Genomic DNA, 26680 nt, shown 5'->3' with positions numbered 1-26680 from the left:
TTATTTTCTTGCACAATTTTGCCAATAATAAATACACTGTCTACTCCCCAAAAGATGTGGGGACAGCTGAAAGTGAAAACCCATAAACCCATTTACAAACTTGTGTGCTCGTATTCAGGGCAGTTTATAAAGGTGCTTCAGGGAAGAATATGTTAGCACAGTTGAAAGGCTTATGCTCCAGTGTACTTCCTAGGGTTATGATTATCAATAAACTAATATTTGTAAAAATAGCTGGCACATTATTGATGATGAAATTAGTTTCTGGCCTGATAAGAAGTATTGTTATCTACATCATGATATACGTTGCTTTAGGACATTGCTTACTTAAGCATCAGTTTTCTTAGACACCATAGCCTACCCATGTGTTCTTTGAGAAACCTGTTGAGCTGCTGTTAAGCAGTAGGATGGTAGTTATGAGCATGTGATGAGACCTACAACTTCACTTTGGTTTCTGTGTGAATATTGCTTTGCATTATGGAAAGCTCAAGTTAACCCTGTGCAGATGAATTTCATATTAGTTGTATTAACACATAAAAGTTTAAAGTTAAATGTTTGCCAGTGTTTTAAGAGCTACAAGCAATACCTTTGAGATACCTATTAGTTTGTTTTATATAGAATAAGATAATTTAAAAATAATTTTTGTAAGTCAGAGAAACACAAACATCATATGATATTACTTATATGTGGAATCTAAAAAAATGATACAAATGGACTTATTTACAAAACAGAAACAGACTCACAGACATAGAAAACAAACTTATGGTTACCAAAGGGGAAAGGGGGGAGGGATATATTAGGCGTTTTGGATTAGCAGATACACACTATTATATATAAAATAGCTAAACAACAAGGTCCTACTGTATAGCACAGGAAACTACATTCAGCGTCTTATAATAACCTATAATGAAAAAGAATATATAGGTATGCATAGCTGAATCGCTTCTCTGTACACCAGAAAACTAACACAACATTGTAAATCAACTATACCTCAATTTTTTTAAAAAAAGAGTTTTTAATGCAGAATGAATAACATAATTCACACTAATGGCATATTAGAGGAATATATTACATTTTTACTCATTGATTTCATAGTCTTAGAAATGTGAATAAGAGGCATTATAATGATGTAGAAACAAGAAATGAATTTGTACAAACAGTACTAAAGGATTGTAAGCAGAGATCATAATTTACCTCTTTTTATGCTTGCAGCCCCTCCTAACACAGTGCCTTGCAAATGCGAGGAACAGTGTGTATTTCCTGGAAAGATCTATTGCTTTGAAAAGAGAGATTCAGTCTTCCCCTGTAGTGCAGACTTTGTTAAATCTCTTAGAATTGTGTCTGTCTCATTTTCTTATGGTAATTTACTGATGAGACCTGCACCTACAGTGGATCCCATGGACAGAGCTCCATTCCATATCCAGCACCTATGGTGTGTGTGCCAGGCACAGTCAGTGAAAGGATGGAGTAGGGACAGGCATCATTTTGAGGTGCTTACAATTCTATGGGTTTCAATGGTAGGACACTTCACTAAGGAGTAAATCTTCATGAAACACAAACAAGTTTCCATGAAGTATTTAAACACATGCTATTTTTTGGTGGGACTTAATATTTAAAATTTACTTGCAAAATGACACTAAAACTTTCCATTTGATTAAGAAAGATTGACAGTGATAAGTAAATAATGATTCTTTATCCCCTACAAGACTTTTCAAATTTTTATTTCAATTTTCACTATCCTCATCCACACTTCCTACCACTATTGAAGAAATAATTTGGTTAGATAAAATTCTGTTTGATAATTCTAAATGTCTCAGCTAAGTCCATTTAATTGTAATGTATGAAGGAGATTAAATTGTATCTCCTCTGATTCCTAGGAAATCCACTCACTTCCTTTTTCTTGTAAAAGTCATCACTCTGTAAGTACTCTGATTTTTTAGACTCTACAGTTCTAACAAAGATTTGGGGCCACAGTTAATCATGTTGTAACTTTCTTTGTACTTATTTTGCCAATTTAGACACACATATTATTAAGAATACATAAAGTTTGTGCTGTGAATTTACAATTCCAGGTGAGAAATTTGAAATTAAGGTAATGAAATGGGTCAAGTCAGAGACTTATCCTTATACGTTCAGAATGCCCAGGAGAATCATTTAAACAAAATCTAGTGCTAAAAATTAAAAGAAGATACAAAGTGCAGATCATTTGCTTGTCCTGCTTTTTCATTTATTTATGACTTGTCCTTCCCCTGGCATTCCTTGTAATTTTTCACTTCTCCTTCTCACCAAAGCAATCTGTATACAGCAGCATGCTGTGTATGTTCAGTACAAATAGATTTTTCTCTGGAATCTTACAGGTTATTTTATTTGGATTTGTTAAAGAAATAAAAATTAACTCAAAAAATTTCAAACCCCAGTTTGCCTCCCCAACCCTGATCTTTCAACTCCTTATCATTTTTCTATGTTTTCACAGTTTTCTTGCAGGTTTTATTGTGAATTTCCTAGTCCTATTTGATGTATTTCTCTTGTTGCTTCTTTGTGAACAATTTGGGTTATAGATTTTGAGGCGGTAAATCATGAGTTTTTTTTCAAATGTTTTGTATTATAGTAGAACTAAGTCAGGGCTGACAGATGGCTTTTTGAAATAACGAGACAGTGATTTACATTTCCGGGAAGATGTTTAATGCAGCCCCCTGAATTCAGCTTCAAAATAGAATATATCTGGTGATTATTTTTTATTTTTTGTTTAAAAATTATTTTAAAATGTAATTATTTAGATGGGCAGGTTTATATTTACATGGACCGTATCATTCTGACCAGGGTATATTTTACATTTAATAATATTTTTAATCATTGATTTCTTTAATGAGGTAATATATAGATTTTAGAGTTAGGTTAGACTAACAGTTCTGTCCACCAACTTGTGACCTTGGTTGAATTAGTTTCCTAGGGCTGGTGTAATAAAATAACACAAACTGGGTAGCTTAAAATGACAGAAATTCATCCCCTCACTGATTTGGGGGCTAAAAGTACAAAATCAAAGTATCTGCCATGCTCCCTCTGAAGGGTCTAAGAAAGAATCTTTCCTTGCCTCTTCCTAGCTTCTGGTGGTTGCTGGTAATCTTTGGCATTCCTTACATTAACTCTAAAAGGCCACTGCTTAATATCCCCGTGGATGTTAATGTAGATTTTAAGATAAACAATATAGCACCCAGAAATCGCTTTTATCTTAGAAAAGTATGATGTATTATAATACGAAAATAAAACTGGAGCACTCATGTAGAACATGAAAGTGGATCTTCACTGTTAAAGATCCATGTCAAAGGAAAGGAGTGTTACATTTTAAAAGAATTTAAAGAATATAAATAACTGTTTGTCTCTCTACTCTGGAAAAAAAAATGATGCCTCGCTTGCTTCCGCCTCATCCAAGGGATGCCAATGTTCTGCTTCTTTTGTACCCCATAGAGTGCTAGATACCTTCACGCTGAATATTTCCTTCTCCAGGACCTGCACCCACTTTCCATCTCCCTCCTTCTCTACCACTACCCTCCTCCTGGACAGACGACAGTTTCTCCTACATTAAAGATCAAATTAAGAAGGTCTAATTCAGTCTCCCAGAGTGACTCAGCACAGTCTCCCTTCCACAGTTGCTCGTTTGTTAATGTGTACAGTAGATGCTTCCTGAGAGAAGTATCCCTTTTCCTTTCTCCAGTCTGAATTTCAACCCAGACCCTTGACCTTGTGAGGACCCCTAAGCTCTTCAGGCCTGAAGACACCCGTGTTTCTGGCTTTTCTAGTCCTCTGCCTTCTTTTTTGCTTGACGTTGGTTCTAGCCAGGCCTTGGATCCCACTGCTGCTGCTGCTGACACAGGCTCTGCTTTCACCAGCCTGCTCTCACCTGCCATTGTCATAGCCTCCTGTGCACCGTGGATCCTACTGCCTTTTCTGGAAGGCGTTCTTTTTCTCCTTTTGCTTTCAAAGACCTTTTACCTTTAATTATTCTAATCCAGAGAAAAGAGTATCTCTGAATCTCCTCATTTAACTTTTCACTCTGAAAAGGTCTCTAAGCCATAATCTTGTGAATCTTGTGAATCCATCCAGTCAGGTGTTTCTCCTGGATCATTACATTATAGTAGAACTAAACAGTGACAGACAGATGGCTTTTTGGAATAACGAGCTACTGAGTTGTATTTCAAGGAGAATGTTTAGTGCAGTGTCCTGAATTTAAGTTAAAGCAAAGTACGAAAATAGAGTTTTATTTAAAACTTGGGGAAAAAAACACAATCTGGATAATGGAATCTCCGAAGTTCAATTTGAATTGGGCTATTTACATTGATTAAATCAGGTAATAACTAGATTTTCCTTTCTGTTGGTCATGTTGAAACATACTCATAAAATGGCAGGGATGTTCCTTATCCAACATGAAAAGGAAGTAAGCGTTGTATTTACATATCATCCCTGTTCCAACATGCAAAAGAACACACAAGGTGAGTGCTTTGAGATTTATGTCTTATTTACTTATTCCTAACGCTTTGGCTTTCAGATTTGCTTGGAACTATAGAAGAGATCCTTCCGAGCCTCCCAGGAGATATCAGTGTTTGGGCAATGAAAGAGTCTGTTCCACAAGGCATAATTTCACTCAAAGAAAAACTGAGCACAGCATCTGACAGTCAGGTGCCACACAGCCACCATGTTGCCTCAAACCTCAAGACTCCTTATCTTTATATTTTCACTTCTGGAACAACAGGTAAGATCCATTTGTTCTTGAAACTTAAGAAGGATGCAGCGTATTTGCAAAGCAGCAGTTTCAGGCAAATCTCTGCCATGTGTAGTTGTAACTGAGCAAAGAACTCATGTGCCCTTGACACAGAAAGCCAAGCTCTGACAGTGGGAGTCTGCAGCCCAGTAGGGATTTATTGCAGGGCGCCCAGCCTCAGATCCACTCCAACTTGATCTTTGAGTTAAGGGTTTCTTAAAGGGGAAGAAGAAAGAAGCTAGGGTTAATCATCAGCTTGTGACATTTCTGTGATAGTTTCGGGGAGTCAGGCTGTCTCTGGTTTACAACTCTCTGACCAGGTGGTCCATGGCTTGAGGGTCTGTGAGCTCATCTCACCCCAGAGAAACAAACTGGGTTTACACATTAATGATATCTGTAATAGCTACTTTAGTACATTAACAATGTTATCCGCAAGAGCAATTTTAGTCATCTGACTCTGGTTGATTATTGTTCAGTTAGCCCAGAATTGAGGTCAGAGGGAACAAAAAAGGGAACAAACCTTTGGATATAGAGAGATTAATCATAAAGTTAGTAAGAGAACTTGGTTTTAGGGGCACTCGGTTTCATAGTCACCAGACATCTCAGAAAGCATGCATCCAAGAAGACCTGGGGTTCTTAGATCTTGGAACTCCCAAACTTGGATGAAAAAGGTAATTGCTTTAACTTTAACTTGACAAGTCACCATGTTCACTTGGCCGTTGTCTCACGTGGAAAGATTTTCTTCAAGTTTGGTAGTACAAATGGCACAGGAATGTGTGAAGACTTGACCCAACCCGGTTGCTCAGAGTGTGGAATTTGGCCAGCTTCTTTGGCAGGATCTTTGCTAGCTTTCCTTAGATGCATAATGTATAAAATAAAAAGATTAGTTTAAATAGTTTCTAATTATCCTGCTGGGTTAAAAAATCCATTAGTCTACTTTAAAACAATTTTCTTTATTCTTGTATAAAATGTTAAATCCTAAGCACAATCCAAGTGTAGCTGCAATTTAACCACCTGTAGCCGGCTCTCCTCCTTTTGCGTAAGTTGACTGGAACATGTGAGAAACAGGAAATCTTGAAGGCATTGCAGGTTTGAGGAAGGATACAAAATAGAATCAAGTAACTAAACTTTCCTTTTTTTAGGTAAACAACAACACACACACACAAAGAATATGAAACTACCTGAGAATTCAAAAGAAATGTTAAACTTAATTGGTTCTTAAGAAAAATTGAATGATATCTTTGGTAGTCTAAGTAAGCTTTTGTAATTAATTTGAAGATGACTGGGAGTTTGAATTAGAGGCATATTAAAAATATTGGTACTAATTTCTTATGCACAGGTAGTATTGTAAGCAAAACTACTATTGCATTGGTAAAATTTTCTTATTTTTTTCTTTTTCTTTTTCCTATTTGGAGGCTAACAGTGATCTCCTCTATACTGGAGAGTAGACTATGGTTTTCTTTTTGACTTTGTTTGCAACAGCTTTGATAAATGAACTAGGAAATGCTAATATGTATCAAGTCGCCAGCATAAATTCAGACTGACTTTGGACTTTGAAAGAGACAATAAAATTTTGGAAATTATATGCTTTGAAAACTTCCAACGGAAGTTACTTGACCAATTTGTCTTTATGGTGTTTTCTTGTAAAAATAGAAAGTGACTTTGGTCTTCAAAACAATCTTTACCACTCCTTGCTCCCTCCAACCCCCCTCCCCACCCCAAAAGAGAACAGTGTGGAGCAGACTGTTAACATCTTTTGTTCTTGAAGATTAAAACCAGAGTGTTTGATACATTTGCACAACAAGCTGAAAGCAAAAGCACTATTAATTTTTTCTATTTGATATTTATTTGTATTAAAGTTATACAGCACAGAGATGAAAAATTCTAATAGTTTTAAAAATTTTAGAGAAAAGTACCCTGCTTACCCCTCTATTTCTCCATCCCGAAACCAATTACATTCAGTATTTTTAGATCTTTCCTTCTGTAATCACCTCCATTTATCTAAATAGATTTATTAATAGTATTTTACTGGATACTTAATAGGTGCCTACTAAAAAGTATGTACTGCTTTTCCACAATGGAAGATGAGGATTTTATCTTCTTTCTTTACCACTCTCTCCCTCCACTCATTTCTTTCTCTCTGGTGCAGATACTTTCTCTCTCCAATATCACCCTAATATTGTTTCATCATAAATTTTTGTTTGATTGGTATCAGTATCATAACTTAGTAAATAGTATTTCTTGCTGAGCTCTATAGTATAACAAAATTATATTTATTTCCTTTCATGTAAAACTCTCCCCAACCTTGGATTAATCATCTGTTTTTGTTTGTTTGCTTGCTTAGTTTTCTATACACTTATAAATGGTTTGTACCCATCCCTTTATCAAAACGTAACTCACCTTTAGATATTGAAAAGCTAGTCTGTATTTTGTCAAGCCCATGTTCTTGGCTGCATCTTTCCCAGAGCTTTCCTCCCTATGATTCCAGTCTTGACCTGTTGCTCTCTTACTGTCCTGGGTTCATTCCTCACCATCACCCTGAGAATTCCCTTCAACTCTTTTCTTTTTTTCTGATCCCCTGATTCTTAGATTCTAAATTCATTTCCTTAGTTTGCTTTTCATTTTATCACTGCACTGCTTTCATTAGCTGCTTGATAAAGAGTATTTAGCAGGTACGTTTTAAGTCCTTATATGCCTGAGAGTGTCTTTTTCTACCCTTGCACTTGTTTGTATAGAATTCTAGATTAGAAAATGATATTGATGCAGGGGTTTGAAGGCATTGCTTTTTTATCTTCTGTCTTCCAGTACACATATTGAGAAGTCTTTTTCTTTCTGATTTCTAATCCTTTACTTGCAAACTGGTATTTTTTTTCTTTCTTTCTTTTTTGGGATTTTTAGAATCTTTTATTAGCCTTCAGTAGTCTATGATATCATGATTATTTGTACTGGAACCAGTCTTACTTATTAATTTTGCTGGTAAATTTGTAAGCCTTTTAAATCTAGAAACCCATGTATTGCAAGTCTAGGTACTTGAAAATTTTTTTTAAAGGTGTCTACATATTCTTCTTTTTCCTTCTTTATTTCTATTCTTTCTGCCCATTCCCTCCTTCTATTATATTTGTTTGCTTGTTTGATCTTTTATCTTTGGAACTCTAACTTTTTAAAGATTGGCTTCCTTGCACTGAGTTATTAATTTTCTAATCTTTTATATCCTATTTTCCTTCTCTTACCTTTTGATTTACTTTTTTTAAGTGCAAAATAATAAATTTTTATTTGTTCACAGTTAAACACAAGCAACTGCTTTGACATTTTAGAGCATTCTAGGAAGGACAGCAAACCCTTTTTAAAAAATATTTATTTATTTATTTAACATCTTTATTGGAGTATAATTGCTTTACAATGATGTGTTAGTTTCTGCTTTATAACAAAGTGAATCAGCTATACATACACATATATCCCCATATCCCCTCCCTCTTGCTTCTCCCTCCCACCCTCCCTACCTCACCCCTCTATGTGGTCACAAAGCACCCAGCTGATCTCCCTGTGCTATATGCAGCTGCTTCCCACTAGCTATCTATTTTACATTTGGTGGTGTATATATGTCCATGCCACTCTCTCACTTCATCCCAGCTTACCCTTCCCCTCCCTGTGTCCTCAAGTCCATTCTCTACATCTGCGTCTTTATTCCTGTAGGACTGGGCTCTTTTAGACCTCTCATCCGGGCAAAGTGCCTGGCGTAAAATGGGTCTCATGTCTTTTAAGGCAGTGTGCCAAGCAGCTGGAAAAAGGTCACCACGAGTTCATAGAACCTTTAAACACACGGGGACTTGATGTTCCTGGATCCTTTCTGCTGGCACCGGTTAGATTGTTTCAGCAAACCCTTTTGATTCCAATTCCCATTCACTAAGATTGTACCATTTCCTCTTGCAGTTCACGTTTATGGCATCTGATGTGGATTGTTTGACATGCTTTTAAAATCAAGATGGGAAGGTGTAAACCTTTTGACAAGAGATGACTTTCTAAAATTTAGCTTTTAACAGTCAGCCAAAAAAAAAAAAAACACCTGTTTTTCACTGATGGGACCCCTTGATTTACTTTTTGAGAGATTTATCTTTTAGCCCTTGTGTTCTCTTAATATTTCTAATTTTGTAGCATGTTATTTTTGTATTATTGATACTTCATTGTCTCATACCTCTCAGAATGTTAATATTTTTTGAAAATTTCTCCTCTCTACCTTGTCTCTATTTTCTCTGACATCCTTTTATCTTTTGTTTTATGTGGGTCTCTGTTCTTTACCCTAGAGGATTTCCTCAAATATCTGGTGACCTTTGGCTGTGCATATTTAAAATGCAGCCACCAAGACACACATACACAAAAACAAACCAAATCCTAACTAGAAGCTCTGTGTGATTGAGTGGGATTGTGGGCTGGTTAGTTTCATTGTTCACAACATTTTGTTGGGAGATTCTTGACTGTCAGTTTTTACTTCTGGGTGCTTTAGATTCCTCAGATAAGAATCTTGAAGGGAAAACTAGTCAAGTGTAAAAAGGGAGCTGGAGAAGAATGCAGACTTTCTCTTATTCTCCCTACTTGTTCAGCCTCTCTTCTTCCTGGTGTTTCCAGAGGCTCATCTTTTTCCAGAGAATACACATCAGATCTTATACCAGTGTGGAGGAAGCAATCTGGGGCTGTAATTTTATTTTATTTTTTGCATTTTAAAATATCAAAAGCATTTATTGACATTCTTCCAAATTTGGATTGTGAATGATCTTATACAGGGAAAGTTTTATAGATAGCATCTCCTGTTAGCTTAAAGTTCTGAGCAGCATGGGGTCTTGTAGAGATCAGAGCACAGCAACATACAGAATTAGGCATATAGTAGATGTCATGCTTTATAAATGCAAAGCTATCAAAGAATGTAACAAAATCACATTTTTTACTGACTAGGGCCCTTGGACTCTTTAATCAATAGAAATTGATTAAGTTCTACTCAATAGAAATTGATAAGACGTCAGATGAGGGATTAATGCTAGGCTTTATTGGGACTCATGCTGCAGCATGAGGAAGTGAAAACAAGTAACAGGTGCCCATACTCCCTGAGGAGGGACTGGTTCCTTAAATGGGGTGAGGGTAGGGGTGGATTGGTGGGTTGGGCTGGAGGGTGGCTTAGGTGTTCTGCCCACCCCCTTGGTGGTACTTTGTGCAGGGATCACGTGCAGTACCCTGCTTTTGCTCCGGGCACCTCAGAAATGGCAGTTGATTTGTGGCCTTTTTGTATTTTATTGTTCATAATTGCCTCAACCGTGCATGCATGCAGTTATTTTTAGTCCCTTATAGTTTCTTCGTATTCTGTTGCTCAAGGTGAAGCAACTCCAATAAAGGATTCCAGGCGCCAGCTCCCAGCCTGTCTCACGTTGAGCCTTGTTAGAGACTTAATTGACATTTTTTATTAAAAGCATCTCTCTTGTTCTCTCTCTCTAATATAAGCTGATGTTTTGCAACTCAAAACCCAGAGCTGAATTAAGTGATGATAATTGTAATGAACATGAGAATTAATATTAGTATGTCACCTATTATCATAAAAATCACTTGATTCTCACATAAAAATCTTATAATGTTGATAACGATGAAGGTGTTGGTGCAAGTTACGAAGTGATGTAAAGAAATGAGACTTGGAAAAGTTAAATGATGGCAGTAGAGTTTGCTCATAGGCCCTTTCAGGCAGGTTATAAGGGAGCATTTTGGATTATATTGAACCTTTCCTAATCATTTTACTACTATGAAGTCCTGTTTGCCCAAGCTCACCAAAATACTATATCCATGGACCCAGGAACAGACTTAGAATGTCTCTGAGTAAGGAAAGGATTGAGGTCAGTTTTTATACCATTCACGTGTCTTTGACCTGGGAGATTCTGTGAGATCTTGATGAACAAGGGGTGATTCCCTTATCTATGACTCTGATGGAATTTCTTCTTAAACAGAACTCCCATTTAGCTCCCTCTTTATAGCTCCATATTGATATTCCACTCTGGGGGGTACCTGGTCATCAAGTTTCTGAGCCTCACTGGGGTTCTGTGGGAGCAAACCAACTTTCTTCAAGGCTTCAGCTTCGGTTTCATCTTCTTGGGTCTGCTGTGTCAGTCACCAGTTGTCCATCTGCCTTTCTGTTTTTTTCTTCCTTCCTTCCTTCCTTCCTTCCTTCCTTCCTTCCTTCCTTCCTTCCCTGCCTCCCTCCCTCCCTGCACTGGGTCTTAGTTGTGGCATGTGAATTCTTAGTTGCGGTATGCATGTGGGATCTAGTTCCCCGATGAACCTGGGCCCCCTGCGTTGGGAGTGCAGAGTCTTACCCACTGGACCACCAGGGAAGTCCCCATCTGCCTTTCTAAAATTGTGTTGCTGTCATCTCCAATTCCATTCTTTTGGCCTATATATGTGTTCAGTCTGCCAACTTCTAGTTCTGTTGTTGCTCACTGAAATTGGTTAGGTGCCTGAAGATCTCTAGGAAAGGCTATTTAAGCCTGGACAGAGCAGCCTTGCCTTCAACCACTCCGGTAAGTAGTGGGAGGGGGAAAAAGACAGAACTGCCTTCCACGCTGCGCCTGGGGCCAGTTGCTATCACCATCTATGTCTCTATTTACTTTTGTCTCTCCTTCTCCTTAATCTTATGGATTCTTTCCTTTTTCCATAATTATCCCCGAATCCCCCAGATTTTTCATCCCTGCCCCTAAATTGGTTTTCCTCTTGATACTATCTGTTCCTCCTTCTTCCTGCTAATCCCCAATTCACTGGACACAGCCTCACTCCCACCTTTATGCCTGGACCTTATCCCAGTGGTCTCCTCACATCTGCGGACATGTGGAGAGTTTCAATGCTAGGGATTCATAGAAGGTTGGAAGAACAAAGGACTTCAGAGACCATCTAAGGTAGCATTTCTCCAAGCATGTGGCACAGCATGTCCCTTCATGTCTACAAAGAAGGGAAATAAAAGTTGTAAAGGGACTTTATGACCACATGAGCTTGAGAAACATCATTGAAAACATAGTAACATTTCTGTACTGTTGGGCTTGTCGAAAGCTTTAATATGTTAATGTGCTTTCTAACTCTTCCAAGAAGGGACTCTAAATTGCAGTTTTAACAAGCTTCATTTATTCTGTTGGTTCTTCTTTCCTTCTTTAAAACTTTAAACTCTATGAACCTTTGATCACTTTCATTTGTTGGATAAGCTCCTATCTGTTGTCTCCTTTATCAAAAAGTCTGAGTACCTTGAATGATTTAATAATAAATTAATGAGATCATTATTCACTTAAAGCTAACCAAATTAGGAACGAAAACATGACTAATTCGCTCACTAAAGTGCTTTACAGGAGTGACATAAGCACACAGGTGGAAAATAACTAGATAAAGCATCCTTCTTTTTTCGACATACCTCCAACTGAGAAGTTATTTTTTTTTTTTTTTTTTTTTTTTTTTTTTGCGGTACGCGGGCCTCTCACTGTTGTGGCCTCTCCCGCTGTGGAGCACAGGCTCCGGACGCGCAGGCTCAGCGGCCATGGCTCACGGGCCCAGCGGCTCCACGGCATGTGGGATCTTCCCGGACTGGGGCACGAACCCGTGTCCCCTGCATCGGCAGGCGGACTCTCAACCACTGCGCCACCAGGGAAGCCCTGAGAAGTTATTTTTAAGGCTGGGTTGCCATGAGGTCAGGAACAATATGGAAAGTAGGAAATATGCTGACTGAAGAACAGTAGGTGGGAACTTCTCGGAAGCAGAAAATGTATAAATATTTGATTCTCTCAATGAAGAAGAGAAAGGCATTGCATTATCAAGAATCAAGGATGCTAGTCTCACTCAAAATCTTTATACATGGCTTTGAGAAGAAATTTTGGAGGGATTCCCTGTGCATGTGGATGACCATAAACTCTTTTAGGGTGTGAGATGCCAACCTATCAGGAAAAGCCACAGAAACTTCTTTTGAAAAAATGTAATAAATGAATTTTGGTTAGGATGGTAGGCAAGATCATGCCAATTTTGTGTATGAGATCTTCCAGTTAATGGAAATGGAGCACAAAGCCTGTCAGAAAATATCAAAGCAGGTGCAGCAGCAAGGCGGACTTGAGGCTCACCCTGGTGAGTGTCTGGAAGTCACTGTGGACTGGGGTTCATAGCTACATGTGCTGCTGTCACCAAAAACCCATGACAATTTGGGCTTTATTCGGTAAATATGTTGAACCAGAGAAAGAATGATATATTTTTGGCATCTTTATAACAGATATGGCTCTTTGAACCTTACAAGATCTCAAACTCTATGTAATTTTATAGTTTTAATCCTTCTGGGTAGATCTAAGATTCTAGAGATTAATTACAGTTGTAGCTGACATTTGTATGGCCCCTTTTACCAAGGATATAGACTATTTTGATGTATTTTTGTCTCAACTGCTGTTGTAGTTGATACCAGCATAGTATCTATTCTATTATTTCTTTCTTTCTTTCTTTTCTAGGTCTCCCAAAAGCAGCTGTAATTTGTCAGCTGCAGGCTCTGAAGGGTTCTGCTGGATTATGGGCTTTTGGTTGTACTTCCAATGACATCATTTATATAACCCTTCCTCTGTATCATAGTGCAGGATCTCTCCTGGGAATTGGTGGATGTATTGAGTTAGGTAAGCTTTTATTTTCTGTTTCATAAGTTCTCAAAATGCCTAATAATTGGAACTTGCCTTCATTAAAGTTCAAAACTCTATCAGTAGAATTCAGAGTGATCGTGTGCATGTTATACAATTATAAAAAAATATTTATTAAAGGACACAATTTCATCACATACTTCAGTGTATGCCTGAAGTGGAAAGAGCAGTAATTTGGCCTTGTGGTTGGATCTGGCTGTTGACAGGGCTTCCCTCTCCATGTGGTCGCTCACCCTTGAGTGGTTGCTGCCCCTGTCCTTAAATGGTAGGAGCCTTCCCAGAGGGTGAACTCAGAAGCTGTGTAGCTCTTAAGTCTTAGCCTCCTCGGAAGTAACATGGATCATTTCACCTGCATTTTGTTGATCAAAGCAAGTCACAAGCCAGTTTAAATTCAAGATTTGAAGAGTGGGGAAAGAGATCCCACTTCTTGAAGGGAAGGGTGGCAAATTCACACTGCAAAGGTAAGGGTGTAGGAGAAATTGTTGAGGCTATCTTTGCAAACATTGTACCCCAGATACCCAAGAAGTCAGTTGGTAGAGCTGGTGACTCAGTAGATTCCATTCATAACCATGCTGAGATTATGTGTCTGTTACTAGTTAGCCCAGAAATAATATACAGAGATAATTCACCATTATTTATGTTTGTCTAAAATACTATAAAGTAATCTTATAGAATAGTATATTTAAAATATGATCAATGTCCACAATAAATAAAGATGAGGGTCAAGACATTAGCATTTTCCTTGGAACATATTCATATGACTTACATTATTATTAAAATTAGGTTATTAAAATTAGCAGTCATCAATGAACCTTTTTTTGGTGCTTTCATACTAACTCTACCTTACCAGCTCTCAATCTCAAACTATATTGAGACTGCTTAAAAATTTTTAAAAATGAATACTATGTATATATTCAACGTTGAAAGTAAGTGAATATTCTTGGTTTCTGTGAAGAAGGATGACCTTATCTATATTCATGCTCTAATACTTGTAATTCTCCTACATATTTTGATTGCTTCTTTCATCCCATATATTGCAAAAAGTATATCTACAGTCAAAATATAAAATTACAACATGAATATTTTTAAAAAACTTATTGGACTGTAAGATTAATGTTTTCAAATGAGCTTGATATAAATGGCCACTGATGGATTATAAAAGCCTTGAAAGTGAGCAAAAGTGTTCTAGACAGGGCAACATCATTTGTGTTTTATGTTAATTCTGCCCTTGAATTTTTTTCCCTTTTGCCTTTTTATACCTTTTCTTGTAGGTGCTACTTGTGTGTTAAAGAAGAAATTTTCAGCAAGCCAATTTTGGAATGACTGCAAAAAGTATAATGTGACTGTGTTTCAGTACATTGGAGAACTTTGTCGCTACCTTTGCAAACAACCTAAGGTAAGACTAATCGTTGTCAGAGAGAAAAAGTAATTTCAGAAAGAAAAACTAATTGAGAGAAAATAATTTTTGTTTGCTTACACTCCATTTTCTTCCAGAACATAGTTTAACTGACTTACAAAGATGTATGCAAAACCCCAAGATAAAATAAGTATAAAACAAGTCAGAGAAAATAGAAGGAGGATATCAGGAATGTACTAATGTGTTTTATATTGAGGCAGGAGAAGACAGACTCTCAATCCAGTCCACTTCATGTTTAGACGGATTAAAATTTCTGTAAACATAGCATGAATGTGATTATGAAATTATTTTCTGTTTATAGAAAGCAGTTATTCCAAGGGTTGAATTAGATCATTTTTAAAATGCTGGTCTTTAAATAACACACAAAAACTAATAACAATGATTATACTTGTTTTTCTATTTGTTTTCTTTTGAATAAGTGATTACATCAGAATATCTTTTTGTTTGGTTTTGCTGTAAACTTAAAAAGAAACTTTGCTTTGATTTGCACTTGTCTCCCCACCACCTCAAGCAATCATTTCCATGAACTTTTGATCAATTACCCCCTTCTGAAAATAGACCCGCAGAGACAGTTGCATTAGCCTAAAGCTTGTCTTTATTAGTTCGTTTGCTTTTTTGCCCTCAGAAGTTGTTGTCCTTTTCCTGGTCTCATTTGTATTTTGAGATGCTTATTTTTTCACTGTCTGATTGTCTAAGCATTCTTGAGACTACAAGGAAGGTTCTCAGCCTGTAATCAAATCAAAACCAGCCCCCTTGAAGGATGGTGACAGAGGTTGCCTTTCTTTACCCACAGCACAACTGAGACGAGACTGGAGGCATTTAAATAAGACTTTATTAAAGATATGGAATTACACAGGAGAGATAACACAGAGAAGAACCTGAAACTGGATAATCTTATTTACAAAATGCCTGTAAATTTAAGCTTGGAGTTTGCCATGGAGAGACCTTCCATCTAACTCCTGACCTGCCTCCTTGTGGGAGAAGCCATCCTTCTTCTTTTTTTGGTCAGGAGTACTTCAAATAGCTGAAGATTCCCCACATCCATAGCTAAGACAAGGAGTCCCAGAAAAGTGTTTTAGCTTTTTGACCTTTATTTTCCTCCAGGAGATTTTGCCAATATCAGAGTTGTGGTCTTACCTGAGGATTCCCAGTAGAATAATTATAATGCCACAAGCTTCATATTTTCTCTTATAGTTTTCATTGTATTCTTTGATGATATGATATCTGGACTATGTAATTTAAGGAATTAATGCCCTCCAGTAAAATGAAACCCTCCTTCAGTATAGGACGTAGTAAGCACTACCTAATGAACTTCTTCATGGCTTTTCTAGACCGTGCCCCCAGCCATTCTATTTCCTCTCATCCTTTATTAGCACCATTAACTTTTGCAAGATCATTTGCTCTGTAAGTATCTATTGAATGGTTGGATTCATGCACTAATTTTTTTCTAAAGTTTTACCACCTTAAACGATGCTGTACTTAGTATCTTCATGGAATATAGTCAGTGTAGGGCCTCAGAAGTGAAGGTAGTCAAAGGGCATGGGTATTTTGGTGATTTTTTTATGGCATATTTCCAGACTGCTGTTCAGAGTGGTGGATGTGATTTAGAATCTCATCGACAATGTGGGAGTATGCCCACTGCACAGTCTCTTTTTGATACTGAGTGGTATTAAAAATAGTGGTCTTCCAGTGTCCTTCATGGAAAACTAGACACTAGTTGTTGTTGTTGTTGTTGTTGTTTTGTGGTACGCGGGCCTCTCACTGTTGTGGCCTCTCCTGCTGCAGAGCACAGGCTCCAGACGCGCAGGCTCAGCGGCCATGGCTCACGGGCCCAGCTGCTCCGCGGCATGTGGCATCTTCCCGGACCGGGGCACGAACCCATGTCCCCTGCATTGGCAGGCGGACTCTCAACCACTGCACCACCAGGGAAGCCTGACACTAGTTGTTTTTGTTGTTGTTGTTGTCAGTCAATAACACTTATATTTTACTTACGTGGGTAACACCTAAAACACGTTATGCTTTTTAAGCTTCCTCAGAAGTCCCTGTAGGATGGAGAACAAGGAGAAAGGCCAGTTTCCATGGCCCACCCTGTCAAATATGGTAGATGAAACCCAACTTGCTTGGGCTTCGTAGTGATATTCTGTTTGAACAAAGAACGTCCTATTTTTTTTTTTTAAATGAGGAAAAGATTTCTAATTTTATTTATAATTTTATAGACTAGAAACAAACATTTTTAATTTCTTTGTTAAGATTACTGGCAAGGTGGGATAGTTTTCTAGCTGTATTTCCCTTTTAAAATACCTCTTCTGAGTCTTTTACTCATTTATCTCTTTGGCACGTAATGTTTTAGCTTATTCATTTGAGCTCTCGTTTCATATAATAAAGGAATTAACAGTTTGTCATATTTGCTACAAGTCTTTTTTCAAGGTGTTTTCCTTTGACTTTTTTAAATGAAATGAAATAGTCTTTTCACCTCTCTGAATTTGTAATGCACTGATTTGGGGGAAATACTGTAGCTGCAGAGAATTTGAGAGAACTGAGAATTGAAAGCAGAACTCCTGGTTGCTTTTAGTTATTAAGTATTCTAATTCTTAATTAAAGTTCTTTGAGGAAAGACTAGTGTTTGTGTAATAATCTCTAACCACTTACCTGAAGACAAGTTGAGGAGGAGAGAGGGAAATAAATATAGATTTGCCAAAGGAAAAGTGAATGATTTTTTTGAGCAGAGATGCGTTGTATTACCTAATCCTCTTTGTTGATTTCTCACAGAAAGAGTACAAACAGTTCTTGGCATTAAAGATTGGGAAAGGGAGAAAGTCATTTTGTTATGACATCTTATCCCTTCAAGGAGATCTTGCTTTCTTGCTGTCCAGTGTTCATTCCTTTCAGTGAACTTCCCCTGAAAGGAAGTGTCAGTGTCTGCTGTGCAGCCAACATAGCAGTGGGTTCAAGTAGGGCCACAGAGTGAACAAGTGACATGGTCCACACCCTCAAAGACATTAAATTGCATGTCTCATGAGTCGTGGTTTGAAGCCCCATAGATATTTAATATAAATCATTAAAAGAAAGCGAAACCACATATTCCCTAAGTATATCCAGAGTTGTTGTCAATCTCAGGTAAGTAATATATTCCAAAGGACATTTACCTGCAGGCAGAAGCCACAGTCTGAGTTGAGTGTTTGTATATAGTTGTATAAAAACATCCTAGGGTTGGTTTTCCCTGGCTGGAAGCACTTAGCACCCCCCACCCAACCCCATCTTTTTTCTCTTTTTAAAAACTCCAGTTACAATATTTCCTTTCGCATAAACACTGGATGTGCCTCAAACTGCTGGCAGCAGCACTGTCCTTAGAAAAAAAAAAAAACCGAGGTACTGGCTTCTCTTAGTCATGGAGTGTTGGGGTGATTATCCTCTTCCCCTGAGACTAGGAAGGCAGCTCTTTCCCCACTTTCCAATCTTCCATATTTTCTACATTACTGAAGACCATCATACATTTTATGATTGGGTCTAGCTTTAAATTTTCTTAATATTAATGCTGCATTTAATATTGATAGGTGAGGAATGTGGTGGAACTCTAGACATCAGTGATCCTCTGGGGGACTCTTGCTGCACAGTTTATCTTTTTTAAATAACTCTGCCATACCTAGGTTACCTAGGAATAGGATCATGTCACTCATTTGTTCATGCAAGTAATGTTGTAGGTTTGACTCGACAGGGGCACAGAAGACAAACAAGACCCCTTTTCTCACGTAACTTACACTCTGGTTTGAGGAGAGAGAAAATAAGCCAGCACACACATGAAGAAGAGTGATTACAGATAATGATAAATATTATGAAGAAACAAAACCGGTTGAGGTGATGGAGACCAATGAGTGGCGAGAGTGGGGCATTGCTAATTATAATAGATTGAATGGTCAGGGAAGACTTCATTGACATGTTGACCTGTGAGCTGAGGAATCGTTATGACAGGTGGGATCCAGCCATGGAAAAGCTGGGGGACTGCAGTCTGGATGGAATAAACTGAAAACGAAGCAGCCCACAGAGGACATAGCCTGAGTGTTTAAAGAGAAGGAGCTGGGTCATCCATAGACCAGATCTTATGGGGCTCAGTAGACCCTGGAGGAGAAATTTCATTTTGTTCCCATCAGAGTATTTGGAAAAAGATGAAGGCAAACTGGAAAATACTATACCAATTTGGGATCTATTTTGAAGGAAAGGTAACAAGACTTGTTATTTCAAGAATAGGGAGTGAAGAGTGAAGAAATGGATAGAGTCAAGGATGAGTCCCAGGTTTCTGGTTCAAATGTCTAGGCAAATTGCAAACCATTTGCTGAGATAAGGAAAACTGAGATTTGGGGAATGAAAATTAAATTTCTTTTGGACCTGTTAAGTTTAGTGTGTTAATTAGACATCCAGGGTAAGAAGTAAAATAGGCAGTTGGATACAAGAATATGGAGCCCAAAGAATGCAAGGGATGGGACCTAGTCAGCAAAGACCTATGTTGTAACGCATAAGTATGATGCCTATTTTTCAAGTTAACATTATAGTTTATCATTTACACTATATAGTTTGTCTATAGCTCTCAATGTGGAACACCCACGTTTTGACATTCTCAAGGCATAGCTTATATTCTTTAGTATATATTTGTATATATGTTTTCTATTAATTAAATCCTGTTTCTTTATTCTATTTTCTTAAAATCTAAGATATTTATTGGGAGCCAGAAAGTATACTTATGATTCTGGATACTGTAGTGAAAGTATATTAAAACTTCGACAAAACGGATTATGCTCAACTCCCATCATGAAAAGAGAGAAATTTTTAAACACCTGAATGTTTGATAAATATTTATTAAATATTTTTAATTAAATATTAAATATTGTTCATTAACTTCCATATGGATTGTACTAAATTTGTCACTAGTAATGTTTAGACAGTCCTGCAGTGAACCCCTAAGTGTTTTTTGAGGGTAAAAAAATGAAAATGTTGAAATTAATGATGTGAGATTTTTTCAGACTTCAACATGAAAGGACACCTACTTTATTTTCTCCAAAGAAAGTCTATCATTTCTTTCAAACTTTAAGAGGTGTCCTTGTTATATTTAGATAAGATATAAGGATAAAGACAATGCAACAGTACCAGAGAATAAAATTCCAATAGGGGAGACTAAATGATGCTGACTTAACCTAAATCTCTTGAACTTGTTTGTTTATTTGTTTTGCCAGTTATGTTTTGAATGGGTCTGAAGACAGTTACAGGCTAAGTGCATTGGCATTACCTTGTCCCTGATGCAGGGCATTACCATTTATTCTTTTCTTTTCTAATTGAAAATAGATATTTTTAAAGCATTTGTTCTTTTTATCATGTTTTCATTTTCTTAGTTTCTATATAACTTCAAGTGTTTTACCATTATGTTTTCCCCATTTCACGTCTTGTGAAAGATGTAGTTTCTCAAAGCATTAAGCTGTGGAAACATTTTCATCACACATAGTAACCTCTAAGGAATGCCGTTTTAAAACTATTGTGAATTTTAGTTGTTATTAAGATGTTCTGATTTAGTTTCATTACCATTGTTTTCTCGACAACACTCACAACAATTGATTTTACCTCCAAGACCTAGTCGTTTAAAGATATTTTTAAATTTTTTCTTTTCCCCAAATATTTGAAGCATATTATCACATGGTTGAGAAAATCAACTCTCTTTTAAAACCCAGTTTTTCTTAAATAAATCAAAGATGTGTTTACTATTCTCACACTAAATATGAAAGCATTTAGAAAAGTCGGCAAGGAACCAGAACTTTCTTTTCTGCTTAGAAACTACAAATATAGAAATATGAGGGATGACAAAGGAGAAGGCCATGTGAAGACAGAGGCAGAGGTTGGAGTGATGCAGCCACAAGTCAAGGTCACCTGGAGCTACCAGAAGCTGGAAGAGGCAAGCAAGGATTCTCCGCTAGGATGTTCAGAGGGAAGATGGCCCTGCCAACAACCTTGATTTAAGACTTCTGGCCTTCAGAACTTTGCTGATCATCTGAGCTGTGATCCTCAAACATGGTTCTTTGTCCCTCCTAACACCAAACAGTGGATTGCCTTGCTGCAGAGGGGAAATTGCACCTTTAAAGAGAAAATATCACAGGCTGCCTTCCACAATGCAGTTGCTGTGGTTATCTACAATAATAAATCCAAAGAGGAGCCAGTCACCATGACTCATCCAGGCACTTGACATATTGTTGCTGTCATGATTACAGAATTGAGAGGTAAGGATATTTTGAGTTACCTGGAGAAAAACATCTCTGTACAGATGACAATAGCGGTTGGAACTCGAATGCTGCCAAAGAACTTCAGCCATGGCTCTCTAGTCTTCATGTCAATATCCTTTATTATTTTGATGATTATTTCTTCAGCATGGCTTATATTCTACTTCATTCAGAAGATCAGGTACACAAATGCCCGGGACAGGAACCAGAAGAATTCCAACTAATAAATGATGAAGGGGACGTCCCTGGTGGTGCAGTGGTTAAGGATCAGCCTGCCAATGCAGGGGACACAGGTTCATTCCCTGGTCCAGTAAGATCCCACGTGCCATGGAACACCTAAGCCTGTGTGCCCCAACTAGTGAGCCTGTGCTCTAGAGCCAGTGAGCCACAACTACTGAGCCTGTGCACCACAACTCCTGAAGCCCGTGCACTCTAGGGCCCCCGTGCCACAACTACTGAGCCTGCGTGCTGCAACTACTGAAGCCTGCGCGCCTAGAGCCCGTGTTCCTACGCCACAAGAGAATCCACTGCAACGAGAAGCCCGCGCACCGCAACAAAGAGCAGCCCCCGCACGCTGCAGCTAGAGAAAGCCTGAGCGCAGCAACAAAGACCCAATGCAGCCAAATAAATAAATAAAGGCAGAAGGAAAAAACAAAAGGAAATATGAGGGGGTAAGATAAAAAAAAATAGCTATTAGCAACCTAAATGTTAGTAGAACTAAGAGGGAATTAATGTTTTGGAAAGTTTTAGAACTGCGTGTATATTAAATACTTTTTATAAGTGCTAATTTAATACTTAATGATTCGTAGTTCATGGGTAGTGGTACATATAAAGTATACATATCTTTTTCTGTCTATCTGCTTATACCTTTCCTGCTGTCATTTCCATTAAGAATACATATATCCTTTATTTATTAAATTTCCCTACAAATTTAGCTTTATGTGGAAAGCCATCAGATAGTGTGTTGGCTGTGGAATCAAAAGACAGGCTCAGTTTCAAGTTCTTGTTGTATGACTCTGCTGGTCTCTTCTCTTTGAGCCATAGTTCCCGTCTTTATATAAAATACCTACCTCTCCTAATTCAGCCTTTGATTCTCACCATCCAGTTTTGAGATATATGTGAAAAAATGTAAACTGGGAAGCCAATACAAATGGAAGGATTTTATTTTTATGCAGAACATGGTAATGTTTTCCATGAATGTCATTATAAACTTAGAGTAATTTTTGTGGTGTTAAAAAATAATTGGCCTTTGACTAACAAAAATCATACAGCATTGATTGTAAAAGTCAATTTAGATCATGATTATTTTAAAATAAAACTTTTTAATAATGTTCAAATATTAACAATTTTATATTACACTTGTCATACAAAAACATTAGAAATAAAAATAAAATAAGAAACCCTGAAAATATTATACCTGTTTCCTCTTGGCATATATCCTGCTGTTACTGTAAATGTGGTACGTTAGTAAGGTTTTCCTACATTCCAGACTGATTTAACATTTTAAAATTTACCTTCAAGATTATTTATTTTACTATTTATTTGCTGTTTTTCACACTGCCTATTCCTTTAATTGTCTGTTCCTGATACTCATGCTACGGACATAAGAAGTCAAGGTCAGAAATGGTTGATCTTTGCCCTTCCGGTAAGGCTTACCAGCAAATACAAGAATCTTTAGCAAATTATTACCAACTAGAATTTTCCAATAGATGATTTTATTCCCAATGAAAAAAAGTAACAATGAATTTAAAGATGAGGGGTTTTTTTTTTGTTTTTTTTTTTTTTTGCGGTACGCGGGCCTATCACTGTTGCGGCCTCTCCCGTTGCGGAGCACAGGCTCCGGACGCGCAGGTTCAGTGGCCATGGCTCACGGGCCCAGCCGTTCTGCGGCATGTGGGATCTTCCCGGACCAGGGCACGAACCCGTGTCCCCTGCACTGGCAGGCGGACTCTCAACCGCTGCGCCACCAGGGAAGCCCAAGATAAGGGTTTTAATTCCATCTTTTCCATTAATTCATCATGTGACATCAGGCAAAGCATTTAATTTCTTTGCCCCCTGGAGTTGGGGAGCTTGAAGTTCAAGCCTGTCTCCCCTGTCTTACAAGCTCTGTGATCTTGAACAAATTTTTGCTTTTCTGAGCAGCCTCCACCCCAGTTTTCTCATCTATAAAATGAGAGTAATAACAATTACATCCAGAGCTGACATAAGGATTAATGAGTTAAGTACTGAAATACAAATGAAAACAGATTGACCGTAATGCTGGGGGCTCTCTGGAAGAGAAGACAGCCTTCTCCCAAGAGGCCTCACAAGACAGTCTTGTTATCATAGCAGATGTACCAAAATTTTTCTAGCCTCCAGCCTGACAGGTTCAGAACTGCATTTATCAGTACCTGTCTTTACATTAGACTCATATAAGCCAGGTTCAGGAATGCCAGTTTATAGCTTTAAATTGTCTCCATTGCTGGATCTTCCTCAATCTTCCTGACCTCTAATTGTTAGTGTGTCCAGGACTCTCAATCAAGCTTTTCCCTTTTGTCTCTGGACATGTTCCCAGCTGCAAATACCATCTACAACTTAACTCTCAAATTTATATCTGTAGCCCTGTCTTCTCCCTTGATGTCAACTTTTTGTGTGTCTAGATTCCTACTTGGCATCTCCACTTAGAAATCTGATTGACATCTCTTCTCAAAAGTGGCGAACTTTGTCAGCACCTCCTCCCTCAGCATGTACTCCTTGCTTCCATCTTGACTGTCTCAGTTAATGACAACTCCATTCTTCCAGGTACTCAGTCACAAACACTCTAGAATGTCCCTTGCAACTTCTCTTTTTCTCACACCTCCTGTCCAGTCCATGAGCACATCCTGCAGTTTCAACCTTTAAATATATCCAGACTCAAACCTCCTCTTACCACCTGACCTGCTGCTGTCATCTCCATCAGCACTACTTCTCCCCTGAAATTCCAGCAATGCCTCCTCTTAACTCCATTTTGCCCCCCTAACTTCAATTCTTACATAGCAATTGGAATGATTCTGTTAAAATGTAAGTCAGATTATGTTACTTCACTACTCAAATCCTTCTGACAGTTTACTTGGAGGAAAATCCAGATTCCCTTGGCATGGGCCACATAGCTCTATGTGATCTGCTTCTCCTGCTGGAACCTCCTCCCCTATCCGCTCCCTCACTCCACCAGACTACTTGTTTACTCCACCCCAGCCTCACTGGCCTCCTCGCTTTTTCTTCAATGCGCCAGGACTCTCAGTTTCCTCCCACTGAGTGTTCCCCCGTATATTTGCATGCCTCCTCCTCCTGTTTGGAGATGTTTCTCTGGCGACAACCCCTATAAACGTCTGGTATAGTCACCTTCCCAACTCCCGTGGACCCCGTACCCAAAATCTGGTTCAAATGTTGAGACTGATGACGATGCCACACATGCAGTAAGAGAATATGAACAGGTTTATCACCCCTATAATGGGGCTTTCTGGGGAGAGTAGGGCAGGGGCCCAAGCAGGTCAAAAACTGGCTTGAGAAAGCAGGGGAAAGAGACAGGTTCAGCTTTTATTGTGATAAGAGGCTAGCACTAGGGTGAGGGGCCTTGTGCATGCAGGATTGCTCACGCGCTTTGAATTTCCTGTTGCTGCCAAAGGAAGGAACCCTGGGCTTTCTCAAGAGCTTGCCCAGATACAGGGCAGAAGAGGAAAGGGGTTTGGGGGTGGTTTGAAAGCTCGCAGCAGTCAAACATCAAGAATGGAGTCAGCTCTTTCTTACAGTGTTTGTCTCTCAGTCCTCTTTCCCTGCTCTATTTTCCTCATAGAACTTATTACCCCATTACATATTTTATAGATAATTTTTATTTGTTGTCACTTAATCTCCCCACCCTATATATAAGTTCCAGGAAAGCAGGGAGTTTATCATTTTTATCTCTAGTTATATCCTCAGTACTCAGAATGGTGCCTGCCATAGTAGTGCTCAATAAAAATTTGTTGAATAATTTAAAAAAATAAAGTAACAGGGCTTCCCTGGTGGAGCAGTGGTTGAGAGTCCACCTGCCGATGCAGGGGACACGGGTTTGTGACCCGATCCAGGAAGATGCCACATGCCGCAGAGCTTCTGGGCCCGTGAGCCATGTCCGCGGAGCCTGCGCGTCCGCAACGGGAGAGGCCACAACAGTGAGAGGCCCGCGTACTGCAAAATAAGAAAGGAAGGAAGGAAGGAAGGAAGGAAGGAAGGAAGGAAGGAAGGAAGGAAAGAAAGAAAAAAAGAAAGAAAGAGAAAGGGAGGGAGGAAGGAAGGAAGGAAGGAAGGAAGGAAGGAAGGAGGGAAGGAAATGTAATGAGACCAGTTGCTGGGACACCTATGTGTTCATGACCAGAACAATCTTTACCTAGTCCAGACCTGAAAGGAAAGCTCAATTGTAATGAGAAAGTCAGAGTTCCTGGGGAGGACAGAGCCCAGTGAGAGACTTTGGAAAAATCAAAGTCAGCATCATTGCGTGAAGGGTGTCAGGCCATTGCTGCTTCCAGCTCACAGCAGAAATTACCCTGCACTTTTAATGGGCCCCTGAACTTTTCAGACCGTTCATTAGTGACTTGTGGTAGTTGTGGCTCAGGTGACCTCTTTCTGGGTTTCCAGGGAAGATCATCCTCCCTTTACATCTGCACAGCCTTTTTTTAGGTGAGTGAAAACAGTCATTTGGGTCAGAGGTGAGTCCTGCGGACTCCTGGAGCTGGTCTTTCTCTACAAGGCAACTGTGCAATGCCTCTGGTCTGAAGCATTGATTTCCTCCCATTTTCAGTTCTCACCAGTGCTGCCAGGATAGAAAGCACATGTGCAGAGTGAGTGGTCTGCAAATGGTAATCTCAATTACTTATTATTTCTAGAAAATGAAGTGGAAATAAGCCCACTATGTGGTACGTCTTTCTGCTGTAACATTTGCAATCACAGAGGTCTTTTCTAGCTGTTATTTGTGACTTAAAATGGTTAATTGAACTGATGACTGTCATCTCTGAAACCGTGGCCTGCCCGTAACCAGACTGGAAAGACAGCTACACCAAGGCCCGGGCAGCTGAGCCCACGCTCTCTTAGCCTTGGGGGCCTCTCCTTTCAAATCCTCTTATGTGCTTTCTCAAAAGAGTCCCCTGCCCTCTCCCCTCCACCATGCCTTTCCTGCTTCAGTATAAGAAACTGCTGTTTTTTGCCTATTTTCTTGTTAACAGGATTCTCTCATATCCTGTTTGCATTTAAGGTTTCTTTGTCCCTGTTCTGTGATACCCACTGGGCTTGCTGCCTATATTTTTCCAGTGTGTAGTAGTAGAGTGTCCGTGAAAGAAGCAAACTGTTGGAATGTATAGTTATTCTTCTTATTACAGGGATGTGTGGGTGTGATACATGTGCGTATGTGATTATCAGTGGGTGGAAAAAGAGGTCTTCTGTTAAATAGAATCATGATGGAAGAATCATAATCCCTAACACATGTTGTTAATATGTTTTAGAGGATCCTTTAGGAATTAGACCATACTTTTGTTTTGTACATTAAGCCGCTAGTTATCCAGGGCTGAAGGCAGAAATGATTTGTCCC

At 38.6% G+C, this 26680-nt stretch overlaps 1 protein-coding gene across 1 annotated transcript in view; it reads left to right on the top strand.

Annotated features, from left to right (window-relative positions):
* The window catches only part of SLC27A6 (solute carrier family 27 member 6), a 57913-nt gene that overhangs the window by 5990 nt on the left and 25243 nt on the right, over positions 1 to 26680 (top strand). Inside the window, exons 2-4 of the mRNA XM_079702543.1 lie at positions 4541 to 4744; positions 13252 to 13410; positions 14703 to 14827. Of these exons, the coding sequence (XP_079558669.1) occupies positions 4541 to 4744; positions 13252 to 13410; positions 14703 to 14827 (488 nt within the window). The remainder of the gene's footprint in view (positions 1 to 4540; positions 4745 to 13251; positions 13411 to 14702; positions 14828 to 26680) is intronic.

This window comes from Hyperoodon ampullatus (assembly GCF_949752795.1).
Source record: "Hyperoodon ampullatus genome assembly, chromosome: 4".
Classification (NCBI taxonomy): domain Eukaryota; kingdom Metazoa; phylum Chordata; class Mammalia; order Artiodactyla; family Ziphiidae; genus Hyperoodon; species Hyperoodon ampullatus.
This window is presented reverse-complemented; position numbering and strand designations above follow the sequence as displayed.